The sequence below is a fragment of the Schistocerca piceifrons genome, chromosome X, assembly GCF_021461385.2.
Source record: "Schistocerca piceifrons isolate TAMUIC-IGC-003096 chromosome X, iqSchPice1.1, whole genome shotgun sequence".
Taxonomy (NCBI): Eukaryota; Metazoa; Arthropoda; class Insecta; order Orthoptera; family Acrididae; genus Schistocerca; species Schistocerca piceifrons.
The window spans coordinates 446,518,284-446,534,284 of record NC_060149.1 but is presented as its reverse complement, the minus strand read 5'-3'; the positions used below and the strand labels follow the sequence as shown (position 1 = coordinate 446,534,284).

General features: G+C 42.7%; 1 protein-coding gene across 1 annotated transcript in view; it reads right to left on the bottom strand.

Moving 5' to 3' along the window:
• Positions 1-3,505: 3,505 nt before the first annotated feature.
• LOC124721545 (cytochrome P450 4c3-like) overlaps positions 3,506-16,001 on the bottom strand; it is a 173,931-nt gene continuing 161,435 nt past the window's right edge. The window contains exons 11-12 of the mRNA XM_047246573.1: positions 3,923-4,102; positions 3,506-3,839 (exon numbers count right to left, since the gene is read on the bottom strand). Coding sequence (XP_047102529.1) covers positions 3,667-3,839; positions 3,923-4,102 — 353 coding nt within the window. The 3' untranslated portion in view covers positions 3,506-3,666. The remainder of the gene's footprint in view (positions 3,840-3,922; positions 4,103-16,001) is intronic.

Sequence of the window (16,001 nt, the reverse complement as noted above, 5' to 3'; positions counted from 1 at the left end):
AATAGCAGCGGCTAAATCACTCAGGTTTTCTATTCTGAACGTTCTTCACATGCTACCTGGAAGTCCCCGTAAAAACACATCTAATGCCCTGTTTCCTGCCTCCTACAGAATAACTCTGTTTCCGCATGCAGCATCAGTTCATAGGTTTGCACGCTAATTTTTCTAATCCTATCTGGAAATGTTTCTACTGATTCACTACACTTCTGCAACAGATCACTAAGCTGCTCCATAAAAAGCCTCGCACTATTCCACTTGCGGTACCTCTAGTAAAGCTCATTATCCAGCTGTTCAAATATCTGCGCTTTATTTAATCCTTCGTGGTACATGACATACATTTTCGCATTATCAGCCAGCGATAACTGAGCTGTAAATAAGCCTGCCTCGATTATCAAATGTCCTAATTTAATGGCAACATTCATAAAAAATGGCTCTGAGCACCATGGGAGTCAACTGCTGTGGTCATAAGTCCCCTAGAACTTAGAACTACTTAAACCTAACTAACCTAAGGACATCACACACATCCATGCCCGAGGCAGGATTCGAACCTGCGACCGTAGCGCCTTTAACCGCTCGGCCACTCCGGCCGGCCGGCAACATTCATCTCATTGATAAATACAGATACATCCTCAGTTGTTTTACCCAAACAAGGAGTCACTAGACTAGGTGCTACAGAATCCATGGAAGGGATAGGTACAATCAACAGCATTTTTGTCTCCACTGACTCTGACTGTATTTGAACACAACTGAATTATAAGGGATCTACCTGTTTCTGTAACATGGCACAGCCTTCTAACAATGTGACTATTTGGTTCTTCAAAACCTCGATTGCTTTGTGTATCACTGCCGTATGTTTTTCTGGCATTCGACAAATACACGAATTATTAGGGACTACTGGTGCAAGCACAAAGCCAGAGACACTAAAAAACCAATCTTTTCACCTTATCATGGCCCAGTGTGAATCAGTACACTGCTTTATTTCATGGACAACTGTTCTACAGTTATCATATGTAACTTTCACTGCCTTCATAAATGGCAACTCATGCCCAGATAAAACAATATTGGCATATAACAGGGCATAAGTACCACAACCTGGAGTTGACCCTGAATTGTGACAGGTCAGCAGGGTCTTGCAGTTGTACGTAAGTAACTTTCACATTTCGGTTAGTCTGTCTTTTGTCCACGGCAGCAGCACACAAAACCAAGGTCAACCGAAGATGCACTTACCAATATATAGTGCTCGACTGGAAGATGAAGCTGCAGTTGCGACGCTGGAACCAGGTACACCTCTGATGTCCAATGCCGTCTTACAGTGAAATTTCTGACACAATATGTAGCGCCTTTGGGAGGTGGCGGTGTTGGTGGTCTGTGGGGATGGGGGAGGGGTAAGAGCTATGGTGGGTGGTGTATCATCCAGGTCAGAAGGTCAATGGTTGACCACTCAAGAGACACAGGCATGCGGACTCTGAGGATAGATACCTGTCTGACGACTGAAGGCACTATTAAAACAGTATTACAGCAGTTAGCATTTCTTGTCCACAAAATACAATAGTTAATGTATCAATTTTCACGCAGCCAGCGCTGGTGGGAACACAAGGTGTAAGCACCCGACGAGTATGTGCTGACTAGAGTGTGGCCCATAGCCATAGCAGTGGTGGCAGAGCTGGTGCTGTCAGCACCAATGTCGTCACGAGGCCGTTCCCCACTACGTTAGCCTGCATCGCCGCACCCACTGCCCAATGTGGTCAAAAGCTTCCCAGAGAAGATGGTCAGGGTTTCTGTAGAGTGCAAACAGGAAAGGCATCTACCAGCTCTTCTCAGAGTACCTGAAGCCATGCAGAAGAGTCCTGCCAACAGAGAGAGACTGTCACCATCCAAGTCCGCCACAGGAACCGAGGCAGTGTCACATGATGACAGGTCATGATCTGCTCCTAAGCCCTGCTAGTTAGACTTCCAGAAGACTTGCCAGATGGTGATGGCCACAGCTCCTCATCACTCTTGACCTTGTAGTTGGCGCTGCAGCTCACAGTGAACGTGTCGGTCCAGACAGGACTTGCTGCTCCGTGGTAGATCAAAAGCGACTATACAAGGAGAGGATCAACCGACGTAGGCCTCGCCTCTCGACAGAATGGCTGCAAATTGAACAGAACGTCTTCAGAACAGACGCTGTATTTATGCAGGATGGGCTCATGTGCTCTGCTACAATGAGGTGGCTATTACATCATTCGCCCCGCTCTTCTCGTTCGCTCAGCTGTATTAGACGCTTCAGAATTTCATACCTTCACCTTTCGGACGCTCTTTCTGCCATGTCAGAATAACGAAGAGTTACTCTTGCATCCACCTTAAGCTTTCTTGTGACACTTCGTGCACTCACTAATATGATGATATGCCTCCATCGCCATAATGTCATTCTGCTACGTTGTTGGTTCGAGTCCTTAGGTCATTCAGGGTGTCGCAATGGCTTTCATATTTGTAGCTGCATCATCGACAGTTATTTCTCGCTGGAATTCTGCCTCGCTACTGACTCATTCTGCTCTACCTCTGTTATTGCCAGGGTAGATGTTTGTATATTATCTGGATGGATCAAATATACTACTATGCTGTGGAACAAACAGTTACAAAAAGGAAGAAGGAAAGTAGAGTTTATGTCCCACCAATAATGAGGTTATTAGACGAAACTCAAACTCGGATTATGTAAGTGTCTGGGATGGAAATTGGCATCGTTGTTCTCAAAGGACCATCCAGGCATTTTCCTAGAGCGATTCTGAGAAATCAGTGAAAAAGAAAAATCAGGGTAAACGTAGATCCAGATGGCTGGACGGGATGTGAACTGTCGTTTTCCCAAATGAGAGAGTAGTGTGCTAAGCGCTGCGCCACCTCTCTGAGTCAGAATAGTTACGACTGTCACAGTTTTTCAAAAACATAATGTCTTCAGTTATGATGTCTCTGTTTCGAGTGAAAGATTATGGGAATCATAGATAGCCTTTATGGTGTCGTTAAATCTAGGATAAAAGGGTGCTTCAACAAACTAAGACTTATAAACACTAAAATTACTGGATGAGACGTGATTGTTCGAAAAATTGAGAAGCAAAGAGCTTCTAAGCGTTTGTGTGCCAGTATTCTTAGCTGCTTTTATAAAATCAACACAAAGAGCAGGCTGAAGGGATATCTGAGACTCGTCTCACTCTGTTTATAGTTCTGCCTGCGAATCCTGTATTACGACACTAATATTCATCAGCATGTACATGAGCAAAATTTGTGGTTGTAAACACATTCAGTAGCGGGCAAGTAAAAGTTTTCAAAAGGATTTTACTACTCTTCGTATTTTTCTTGTGTAACCAGATCATTACTGAATAATATTCTGTTAAAACTATGAAGATGTGTGTCAATGGTGTGAGTGCGAAAAACACCTGACAACATTAGCACAAGTTTAGATATCACTGCAAGTATGGGAGTTAGTATGTTAGTCTTCCAAGATGTAATACTTTTAATAAATAAACACAGTATATACTTTTCACCTTTTTTAAATAGGTTAACAGAACATGCTTATACTTCAGCCAGATTACATACACATCCACCGTCAGTGATTAAGTATATCCACAGCGGATAAGTGTAAAAATGAGTTCTATGAAAAAATACTTTTTATGAATAAATCATGGACATGCTCTTTCAGGAACTGTTTCTTTGCTTCCTAGTAAGTTTTACACGGATTCCATCTTTCGGTCGTAGAATAAGTTCTCCTGTAAGCTTAATGTCCTCAGGTTTCTCAAGAGACTCTATTCTGAAAGATCTTAAAAGAGTTGATAGCACAATCTTCTCCTCCATTATTGCAAATTTCTGACCTGGAATCAGAGAAGTAAAACAGTTATATACGAATAATTAAAAACGGTTGACAGTACTGAAGTGAACTCGATTAATTTCTTACCTATGCAATTTCTAGGACCTGCACTAAATGGCAAGTAAGCAAATGGATGGCGTCCCTGAATTTTGTCAGGAGTAAAACGGTCTGGATCAAACTTGTATGGTTCTGGATATAGTTCTGGATTCAAGTGCATGAATAAAGGCATCACGACACAGTGTGTGCCGGCCGGAAGTTTATATCCATCTGAAAAGAAGTGAAAAACACTGATTAACTCACTAATTTGTTTAAAATGGACAGTTAATAGCTCAAAAGTTTTGTGAAGCACTGAGGGAAATCAAGTGCATGGACTAAACGCATTAATCCATTTCCTAGTAGCCCAGTAATAGCATTACAGACTTTTATTGCAGAATATTCTTTGTTGTACATTATACTGAAAGTATTGCATAATATACTGACCGCTGACGACCAAAGACCTGTAGCAATATCGTCATCATCGCTTGTAACGTTCATTTGAGCTTTCCACGATGATGCAGTATTTGAACACTGCAGACCCATTTGCTTGATGCATATTCCGTCGCCGTCCTCGTCCCACTTTTCACACGGATTCTGAAATTATAACAGTCACAAGCATACACACGGGCACTTCTGTACTCACACACTCAAAACGATTTAAGCTCATAACGAAGGTAGCTGATTCACATCAAGTACTTACACCTACAATGACTTCATCGTTAATCAGTCTTTCATATATATACATTTATATTTGTTATGAGGTTAAATTGATTTGAGTGTGCGAGTACATGAGTTCCCGTGTGTGCGCTTGTGACTATTATAATTTCAGAAACAGTGTGAAGAGTGTGACGAGGACGGCGACGGAATATATTCCCCCTTCAACAAAGATTTGCCAGAAAATTGTGGTCTGGTATTGTTCACGACCATGTATCTGCTGTGTTCAAATACCACAGATGTTTCATTATCGTACAAAGCTCAACTAAACGTTAAGAGCGATGATGACGATCGTTGTGTTAAATCAAATTGCTTGTTTGCTGACTGTTTAGGAGAGCGAGCAGAGGTTGTAATATTTATAAACGATGTCGAAGGGCGATCATGTTTGTTGTTTGGCGTTTCTGTGCGGTGTGTACGAAGATGCGTGACATCTCGATGTCGCCCCATTTGGATACGTTTACAAACACACACACAGACACACAAACATACACACATACAGAGAGAGAGAGAGGGAGGGAGAGAACGTTTAAGAAAACAAGAGGAAGACTGAAGTTCAAAAAATGGTTCAAATGGCTCTGAGCACTATGGGACATAACATCTCAGGTCATCAGTCCCCCTAGAACTTAGAACTACTTAAACCTAACTAACCTAAGGACATCACATACATCCATGCCCGAGGCAGGATTCGAACCTGCGACCGTAGCAGTCCCGCGGTTCCGGACTGAAGCGCCTAGAACCGCACGGCCACTCTGGCCAGCTCTAAAAACAACATTATTTGGAAGTATCATGTGAGTTTTAAAGGAGTTTTGCTATTTGGGGAGCAAAATAACTGATGATGGTCGTAGCAGGAAAATATCAAAAATCAAGACGTAGCAGGAAAACATCGAAAATCGACAGTAGCTGCGGATAAGAACGAGTATAAACATTGCATTTGAAGTTCGTACATAAGAAACATAAGTGCTATTACTAAAAAATGCTTGTTGAGTGTTTTTACAAATCCACCTTCATAGGCGGACCATGAACATATAGGGAAGAATGTCGGCACAAACCGTAATTACTCACGAAATATTTTTACGCAACAAAATTACAGCGGGAATTTAGGTTTTGTTAACTTTTCCAATTATCTACACCAGAAGAAATCATGTTGTAGGAAATGGCATTTTATCCCAGCAATTAATGAAATTCCAAGCCTAACCATTAATCAATGCAAAAGACCACAAAATTCAAAACAATATTTAGGCTTTATTTTCACTCACAAGTGTTAGAATGAAAATTTTGTATTTTCAGATTTCAATAAATTATTATACACAGTTGCCGATAGCACAGATATGCTGAAACATAGTCGGCTAACAAAATTAGCTTAAGAAAAATGTCTGATTAGCAATAGCAGGCGGATGTCAATCCTATAATTTGTTGTTTGAGCATCGAAAACCAAAGAATTATGGCTTCCATCATCTTGACGATACACATTTGACAGAGGACAGGTACAGAAGAGGTTTCACCAAATTTCTTCACATATGCTAAATGTGGTGTCATCGCCAGACACCACACTTGCTAGGTGGTAGCCTTTAAATCGGCCGCGGTCCGTTAGTATACGTCGGACCCGCGTGTCGCCACTATCAGTGATTGCAGACCGAGCGCCGCCACACGGCAGGTCTAGAGAGACTTCCTAGCACTCGCCCCAGTTGTACAGCCGACTTTGCTAGCGATGGTTCACTGACAAATTACGCTCTCATTTGCCGAGACGATAGTTAGCATAGCCTTCAGCTACGTCATTTGCTACGACCTAGTAAGGCGCCATTACCAGTTACTGTTGATGCTGTAAAACATGTACCGTCAAGAGCGATGTTCACCTATTATGGATTAAAGTTAAGTATTCCAGTAGTTACGTACGTTCTTTGCTACTATAAATTCCTTGTCCTGTTCCAGACCTCACGCCAGCCTGCGTGAGCTTAAACACGTGCCTTTCGGCTTCCTCCTAGTGGATTGGCTGTCTTGCCAGTCCACAACACTAAGATATACCAGAGCTCTAAATCTAATGATTTGCACATAAGTATAAAATATAAATTAGCAATTAATTAATTATTAAGTATACCACTGAGAGGTTTGGTTGTATGCCACGTCATCGGCTAGCTACTGATGATGGTTCCAGAAACAATCATCTGTTTTCCAGAATGAGTCTAGGAAAAAGTCTAACCGTTAACTTACGGGCACCGGCACAGAAACGAAACCTGCAGATGCTATTTTGAAGGAATACATTGCCAAACTGCTGAATGGTGTTCTCCAGCGTGTAATTAAACTCCAAGATGATGGTTGTACACGGGTTGCAAAACAATTATTAATAAAAAATTTGCAGTATTTAGAAAAGATAAAAAGAAGTAATTCCATTTCTGCCAGAAATGTCGCACGTGCACCGCTTCCCCGCTAGAGATCTATGCGGGTCTTCAAACAAATGATCTTCAGAAAAGGTCAGACATGACGGTGAAACGTTTTGAATTAGAAAATCCTGAGGCAGTTCATATGTTCCCGCTTCAACAAAGATTTACCATAAAATTGTGGTCTGGTATTGTTCACGACCATCTGATTGAACTTTATCTACTAACTTACGCTCTTTGTGGAGGGATTTACCTTATCTTTCTCTGCGGTTTAGTATAAAAAACCTTTACAGTTCCAGCATGACCGGGCCCCACCACACTTTGTCGTGGACGTCAGAGAACATTTAGACAATGTTTTCACCAGTTGTTGGATCGTTAGAGGTGGGCCAATGCGGTGATCATCACGTTCTTTCGGCCTCACTCCTACGGATCTCTTTTTGTGGGAGTGATGAAACATTTGGTGTACAACACCCCGATTGATACTGCAGAAGAGCTGACCTCCCGTTTTCCTGAAGCTGCAGCCATTATTTGTGAATCACTAAGTGTGTTAGACGATCATTATCACGCAGATGCCAGTTGTGCATTAATTTAAACGGATGAATCAGAGGACATTTTCAGCAATACTTCTAAAACAATAGTCATCACACGGTAGTTTCAACGCCGTCTTTGAACACCACCCACGGCAACACCTTCGTGAACCCCTACCGGGGAAACGGTGCACCTATTACATTTTCGTCATGTAGGAAAATGTTTCCTGTTTCTCCTCTACACCTTCTGTAGTTTTTAATACGCAGTTGTTCCGAATTAAAGAAAAAAACCTTTCATTCATTGCCTAACATCCCATGATCCACCCAACAAAATTTAAGTAGCTTGCCATCCAAGGAACTTTCCAGAGATAATAAACATTTATCACTGACCAAGTATGAACTTCATACTCAGAACTAGAGTTGCAGTCAACCAAAACTATTGTTCGGTAGTTTTGGTAGGTTGGTTGGGGGAAGGAGACTAGACAGTGTGGTCATCGGTCTCATCAGATTAGGGAAGGATTGGGAAGGAAGTCGGCCGTGCCCTTTCAGAGGAACCATCCCGGCATTTGCCTGGAGTGATTTAGGGAAATCACGGAAAACCTAAATCAGCATGGCCGGACGCGGGATTGAACCGTCGTCCTCCCGAATGGAGTCCAGTGTCTAACCACTGCGCCACCCCGCTCGGTGGGTAGTTTTGGCACAGTACATCAATGACGTAGTAATTGGAGGGATTACCAGAAGTATTGGTAGCACTGGTAGGGAAAGAAACATAAACAAATGTGTGAGAGAGAAACTGGGAGTCAACCACTTCTCCTTGTTTCTTGTTTGTTTGTTTTGCACATAATTAGAGCCGCACATCGTACAGCTTTAGCCGATTATCTATTTTGTATCCTTACAAAATATAAGCTGTAGTTTATAGGTAACAACAATCAGTTGATGGTGTACCTTCTGCGCTTTCATGTAAGGAAAGCAATTACTTTTGATGCAAGAAAAATTTACGTGCATGATCATTAAAAAATTTACATAATTACTGTTGTTACTTTGTACTCAACAGAAAGTTCTCCATCATGATCAAAGACAAGAGTTTCCTCGTATTATTGATAAGTGCGAAAATAGTTTATAAGTAACGTGAACGTGTTTTATGTAAGCTCGGCAAAGCAATGAAGCGAAGTTGGACATGTTTCTCTTTTATGGCTCTATTACATAACCTTTTTTTGAGGAAATTGCGTTTTTAGCGCCGTATAACTAGTCTGGTTTCGTTTTCTTATTTTTACTACAACATTCCTCTGATACACATTACAAATCAACAATTTTTCCATAAAACTTGAATTTAACATTGACAGTTTCAATTTTGCTATAAGTGCTGTATATTTTTAAGTAACAGACAGGATGATAACTTTGTAGAAAAGAAATGTTCCGTAAGTTAAGCGGTCCTTTATACATCCTCAGTCAGTTTCTAGACAGTTCACCGTTTCTGGTTTCTAGAGGAATCCAGTAAGACATTTATCGCATACGCGAACAAAGGGATCGAAATGAGGTAACGCCGGGTAGGTGTGCAGCAAACCTAACGTACAAGTAACTTGGTTAGGATCTTAATTAACGAAGGCTACTACGAAAACTACCGTAGTCTACGCTTACTAACGATAATCTTTAGTAGCCTACGGTAGTTTTGCAACTATACTCAGAACTATGATGAGAACGCAATGCAACACCAACACCTACAAGGAGAGGAGGAAACGAAATAAAACTTCACGAGTTAAGAGGGTAAGTGATGTTACTCCAGCGACTACAAAACTGAGCGTATTTACAAAGTACCTAGGAGTACGCGTCCACTTATCGCTATGATGCTGCATTTCCTACGGCCTTGATGCATGTACTGATTCGGTTCGGAAGCGTGTCATAAAGCCGTTGTATCCTCTCCTGAGGCAAACTGGCTCACAACTGTTGTAACTGGTCATTGATGTCCTGGATACTGTAACTGGGATGGAGTTGACGTCAAAGCTGGCCCCACACATGTTCTGTCAGAGACAGATCTGAGAACCTTGCAGGCCAATGGAGCACCTCAACATTACGCAGACAGTTCATAGAGGCATGTGCTATGTGTAAAAGAAAATGCACCGCAATACTGTCCCACGAGAGGTAACGCTTGAGGACGTAGGATATCCACGATGTACCGTCGTCCCCTCAGTTACTACAAACCGCGACTCGAAATCATAACCAATGGCTCCCACAGCTACTCTAGGAGTAACACCGCTGTGCCTCTCCGAAACACTCCATCGTTTCCGCTGACGATGGTCGTTTAGGGTAGTGCAGAACGTGATTCATCGGTGATGTCTTTCATCAACAGTCATCTTTCCCGATCATGGCATCACTCCACACACAGTCATTTGCACTGTAGTGTTGACGGCAACCAACGCATGGGACAGTAATTCCCAAGTCCGTGTGCTGCTAGTCTCTGACCAATGGTGAGGAATGACAGAGAATGTTGCAGGAAGTCCGTTACTTGTTCTCGGATGGCAGGTGCAACTGTAAAGAGGTTAACATATGCTTGGTGCACAGTATGACGATCCTTCCTTGTGGAGGTCAGGCGTGGTTTACCGGAAGCTTGAAGACTGATGACTACATAAACACTAATGCACTCCAGTGGCCGTTCTACCTGTCACAGAGAAATGCAACTCTAACTATATACATACCAGCCGATGGGCTGTATGTGTAAGATGTTACACTGATATCCGACCACACGTTCTGGGTGCTTCACTTTTTTGTCAGGCCTGTATATGTTACGTATGTGATGAATATTGAATGCCTGGTTCCTACCACCGATATTTTTAGTCACAATTTATGTATCATCTATGTGCAGGGGCTAGTATTCTGAGTATAACACTGAATGCAGAAGAACTCTGAAATTGTGTCTACCTCTAGTTTTATGGTACACGGAACTGTGAAGTTTCTCCCAATTGTTGTATGTCCCTGTAGTGAGTCTGAATTGCTGGAAGTCTCAGTTGAAAACAGCATTGGACTGAGATGTGAAATACTTGGCTAAATATTGAGTTTAGGAGGAGTCAATAACAAATATGTCACATTGTGCGTGATGGTAGAAGGGTATGACACATGGTACTAACATTTCCATACGTATCGTTTGCTAGTAGAGAATCGGAGTGCATAGCACGGATGTTAGTGCTGCAGTGCTGGTACGTTGTCTTGATGTTGCCTCTCCAGTCATTCAGTACCGTGGAATACACTTGTATGCTTGCATAAAACATCTGAATCTGAACTAGAGAAAATGCGCTGGGAACTGTTGGAAATGCCTCACTTCCGTTGCAGTATTCACGCACGTCTCCAAAACACAATGAGGTGGATGCTTAAAAACGCAATAACAGGTCTAAAACAGATGAGATAAAATGGAACGCAATGGCATGAGACGTACAGAAATGTTCAACGGTATCGTCCGTAAGTCTCGCAACAAGTCAAGCGAAGATTGAAAAATGTGTGTCAACAGCTAAATATGTTTTGCATTGAGCAGCAGCGCACGCTGCTCTAACTTCTGTTGGGTGGACCTGGTGAAGATGAGTTGAAATTCTATTGCTTTTTCGCCGGCCGGAGTAGCCGAGCGGTTCTAGGCGCTTCAGTCTGGAACCGCGCGACCGCTACGGTCGCAGGTTCGAATCCTGCCTCGGGCATGGATGTGTGTGATGTCCTTAGGTTAGTTAGGTTTAAGTAGTTCTAAGTTCTAGGGGACTGATGACCTCAGCAGTTAAGTCCCATAGTGCTCAGAGCCATTTTTTATTGCTTTTTCGTGCTGTGTATTCTCTGATACCATTGGTCAGAAGTGCAAATTAAATCGCTTCGTCATTTCAGCAGGTAGAGATAGATGAAAGTAGGAATGTTTTTAGAAAATGGCGTCAGTCAAGGCAGAACTATGAAGGACGAGCGAAAAGATTTCGTTTGAGAGTGGTGCTGCAGCATACAACGTAACGTGACTAGGATGCGAGTGTATAAGCACCGATATGTAGGAAAAGGATTCGTGTGGCATATGTGTCTCTTAAACGAGTGTGCGGTAAATGCGGAAACGTGAACTGCAGCGACGTTAGTACCAAATACATCCAAACAGGGCCAATGTTCTGTTACTCTTTTCTTGGCTACCGGAGGACAAACACTGGTAGACATCCGTCGGAGAATGAAGAATGTGTACGGGGCAGCATGTCTGCCGAAAATCACGATTGTGGGATGGTGCCCCAACCTTGAAGGTTCGACGATTCCTGTCGGATGAGGATGTGCAGCAGGCAGTTACGGGCTTCTACAGGCAGCAGGACACGGTGTTATACCGAACGGGTATCTTGAACCTGGTGCGTCGGTGTTATGATTACCTCAATGCTCATGGAAATTCTGTCTGATTTGCATACCGATTCTGGACTCCAGGGCCTTCGAACGGAAACTTCTTGATCACCCCTTGTAAGTTGCAATATAAATGATATTTCCTTCGGTGTTATACGACTTGAAACCTATAAATTCTGTATTCTTTCTGCCTAGAGGTGTTCAACAGCTGCCCATTGCACGTGGCTGGAAAGACCATAGGTGTGGTGAATTCCCGTTCGATTGCTCGTTTCCACTATGACGACCTGTTACCATCTTAACAACTTGCGTACTGAGTTTGTGTGTTCGTGGTTGCATGTGGGTATAGGATTGCGTATTCGTGAGAGCGATGTTTTGGTAGAATTTGTGTGTATGTTCTCGTTTATGCATGATTTCTTGGTGGTGTGTATTTCAGTGTGTTTGCTTTAGTGCACGTTAGTGTGTGGGGGGGGGGGGGGGGGGAGTAGCGGCCGGAGGGGGGGGGGGGGGGGCGTGCGTGCGTGGACGAGAGATAGAGTGAGATAGTGAGATAGAGTGAGATAGAGTGAGATAGTGAGATAGGGAGATAGGGCGACAGGGAGACAGGGAGACAGGGAGAGAGGGAAAGAGGGAGAAAGAAAGAGAGAGCTTGGGCGTGCCTGCCATGGACGACCGCATGAGATTTTACGTTGGGTGTCTGTCTTGTGTGGATTTTTATGTTGGTGTCTGTGAGTGTGTAAGCCCATGCATAGAAGTGACGAGATATAGATTGAGTTTGTGTTTTTCTGGCTGTTCGTAAAAGACGTGATGATGTGGTGTGGAGACATATGAATGCTGGTAAGTAAACTGTTTCTTCTTGACTCCCGAACCTCCTGTGAAATAAATGGCAAAGTTGCCTTCTGCGTAAAATAAATTATTAAAATAAAGCAAGGAAATAATCTTCGTCGTGACAGTCCACGCAAGATAAGGTTTCCATTCTGCCCCACTTTTATGAGTCATCCCACCCGTTGTGTGGTCTTATTTCAACTGCTTGCTCATTGTGCTGATTCGTTATCATTATCACTCATCTGATCTAACTATATCTTTAGCGGCGCGACTGCTTGTGCTTGTTGAGGGAGGGGAAAGTATACTCAGATTTACACTATCACTGAGACTGGGATAATATTTACGTAATAATCAATGCTCGTTAATAGTAGAAACAAACCTAGTGAATGCTGATATCGCTCTACATTGTGGTTTAATCAGCTATAAGTAGCATTATAAAATGCCAACGTGTAAAATATAAGACTATTTCATGCACAGAAATGAATTATTTTAATAGCGGCAATTGCCTACTACTTCAATTATTCGTTGTGTATACAAGTATTAGTATCTGTACATTTAGCACAACGAATGTGCTTTTTGCGAGGAAAATACGAGAAATATTTCGTCTGAACTGTAACTACGAAAGGCTTGGCTATAGTCCTAAATTTTACTCGAATAACTCTAATTAACCCAATTCGTCGTTGTAAACGCTTTCCAAATCTAATACCAATCAATTATTCCTTTAGTTATCACTGTTGTCAAGTAACATAACACAGCGGTGTCCAACAGTTTTTTGTTTACACCTTTGTTTATATTGTTGAGCCAAAACATTATGACCAGGTGCTTCATGGCGCTTTTGTATACCTTTGGATTTCAATACAACGAGGATTCTGCGTGGCATGCACTAGTCTAGTCGTTGGTATGTTTCCAGAGTTGTATAGTATCAGATATGTATGCACAGGTTGCTCAGTTACCGTAAATTACGGGCTTGTGGTTTGTGAGCGCAGAGTTAGCACCCAGTTGCATCCCATATGAGTTCGACGGAGTTCAGATCAGGCGAATTTGGTGGCCAAGATATCAACATGAGTTCACTATTATACTCCTCAGATCACTGCAGAGAAATACTGGCAATCTGAAACGGACTGTTATGCTGGTGGAAGATGCCATAGCTGTTGGAGAAGACATCAAACATAAATGGATGCAGGTGGTCTGCAAAAATGTTCACGTATGGAAAAATGTTCCATAGCTGCCATCATGCCTTCGAGTATTACCAAGGGTTCCTTGAAAGTCCTGCAGAATGTCCACCACAGCGTAATAATTGCCCCTACCGTCCCTCCATGGCGTGCATGTTTTGAGCAGCTCTTTGCTTGGATGATGGTGTATCCAGAGACGACCACCAACCTGGTGTATCAACAAACATGATTTACCCGACCAGGTGACAGTTTCCGTGCCCACTGCATTCGTAATTGGCTCAATATGGGTGCACATCTGAGTCGACTGCTGTAGAACCCTGTGTTCAACAATGTACACATATCGCCTTCTATCCTGCCTTACACAGCATGAGAGTCTCCTATCCCAGCTTTGTGTGATTTGATGAGGCTTGAACGTCAAGCTCCTTCTCACTTGCTCGTTATTTCACCATTATTCAATCACTTTCCATAGATATGGAATTGCTGCGCCTGTGCTGTGAAGAAGTACTTCTCCGTCGGACATATATGCAGGCATCAGTGGGCAAGAAGAAAATGTGCCCTTTGTGAAAGGATCCCCATTCGTCTATGTCTAACTTATATACTTTCCTTACCGCATCACATGCCCGTAGCGCCACCAGGCGACATTCATTCTCGTCATGGCAATGATCATCTTGTTTTGGCTCCCCAGTGTAGGCTTACGCTACGAACGGATAACCTAAGGCCACACGCAGCGCAGTCAGTGGACGGTTGGGAAAGCTTGCTAGTGTGCCAGCCATATTCCTGCATCATTTACAGCGGTTAATACAAGATATTTCTAACTGTGGAAACTACCTGGTTGCCATTATTGTAAAGGAGCCACATGGAAGCAGTACATGGAGGCTGTTCACATGAAGTTTAGCTGCTTACAGAACAATGGTTTGCAGTGCTGGCTCAAGAAATGCAGTACTTTGTGAGTCCAGGGTTAAGTATCTAGGTCACTTTTTGAGCGAGAGACGTCTTAAGCTTGTGTTACACGACAAGAAAGCTGTAATTCAATAATCTGTATCTAGAAGAGCTGCAATCTTTTTTGGGAAAAGTAAACTATTTTCATAAATTTATAGCTAAAGCATCTCAAATTATATAAACTTTAACCAGACTATGAAAAAAGGGTGTAAATTTTGAATAAACTAAAGAAAAGTCTTAAATTTGTCCCCTTCCGGGAAACATCACCAGGTATGTGACTAACTTCAGCTACTGGCTCGTCTCAATATGATACTGGTGTTGCGCTGTCCAAGCTTTCTGATGGCACGAACATACAAACGTGTTTGTGCCTAAAACATTAACAGTAGCACAGACGAACTGTTCTCAGAACAGAAAGAGGACGTTAGCAATAATTTAGTACAAAAAGTATCTTATATCCCAGTACGGCAGAAAATTCCATCCGCTAATGGAGTGTTAGTCGCTGATTTCACTTTCTGGTCCTCATAACAAGCTCCCAGATAAAACGGCGCTGCAACTGCTGTGGTGGGCACTATTTGTAAGCAGTTACAATTATTAAATGTGTTATCGTCCCACTGCCCAACCTGCGAACACTGACACTTTGTCTCTCAAAAAAATCAGGTGTTCCCAGCTCACGGATTCTCCCCATGGCCAATGATAGAAAACCCATTGAAGTGTGTGCATGTGGATTTTGCCAGATCATTTTAGGCAGCAATGCAGTTGCTGGTAGTGGATGCACTCTAGAATTTCCATTACGTGGCATGGATGTCTACAACAACTGTAGATGCTACCATCTGTGTCCCTATGGCAACCTTTGCAACTGAGGGTGCTCCCAGCACTATCGTGGTAAACAGTAGTGCCCACTTCACCTCCCCTGCATGTCGGCTGTTCTGCCAATGCAGCATTATTGAACATCTGACTACCACCCCATTCACCCAGCATCTATTTCAGAGTTGCTGCTGTTCATCAGAATGTACAAGACATATATCAGAAAAGAGACACAGTCCTGAACGGCTTAGACGAATATGAGTAAAACTATCAGCTGTTTCTAGACCTATGCAAAGCCTTTGATATGATCAATCATGATCTGCTTCTTAATCAGTCATGTTGTTGTTTGTTGTTATGGTCTTCGGTCCGGAGACTGGTTTGATGCAGCTCTCCTTTTCAAGCCTTTTCATCTCCGAGTAACTACTGCAACCTACAACCTTCT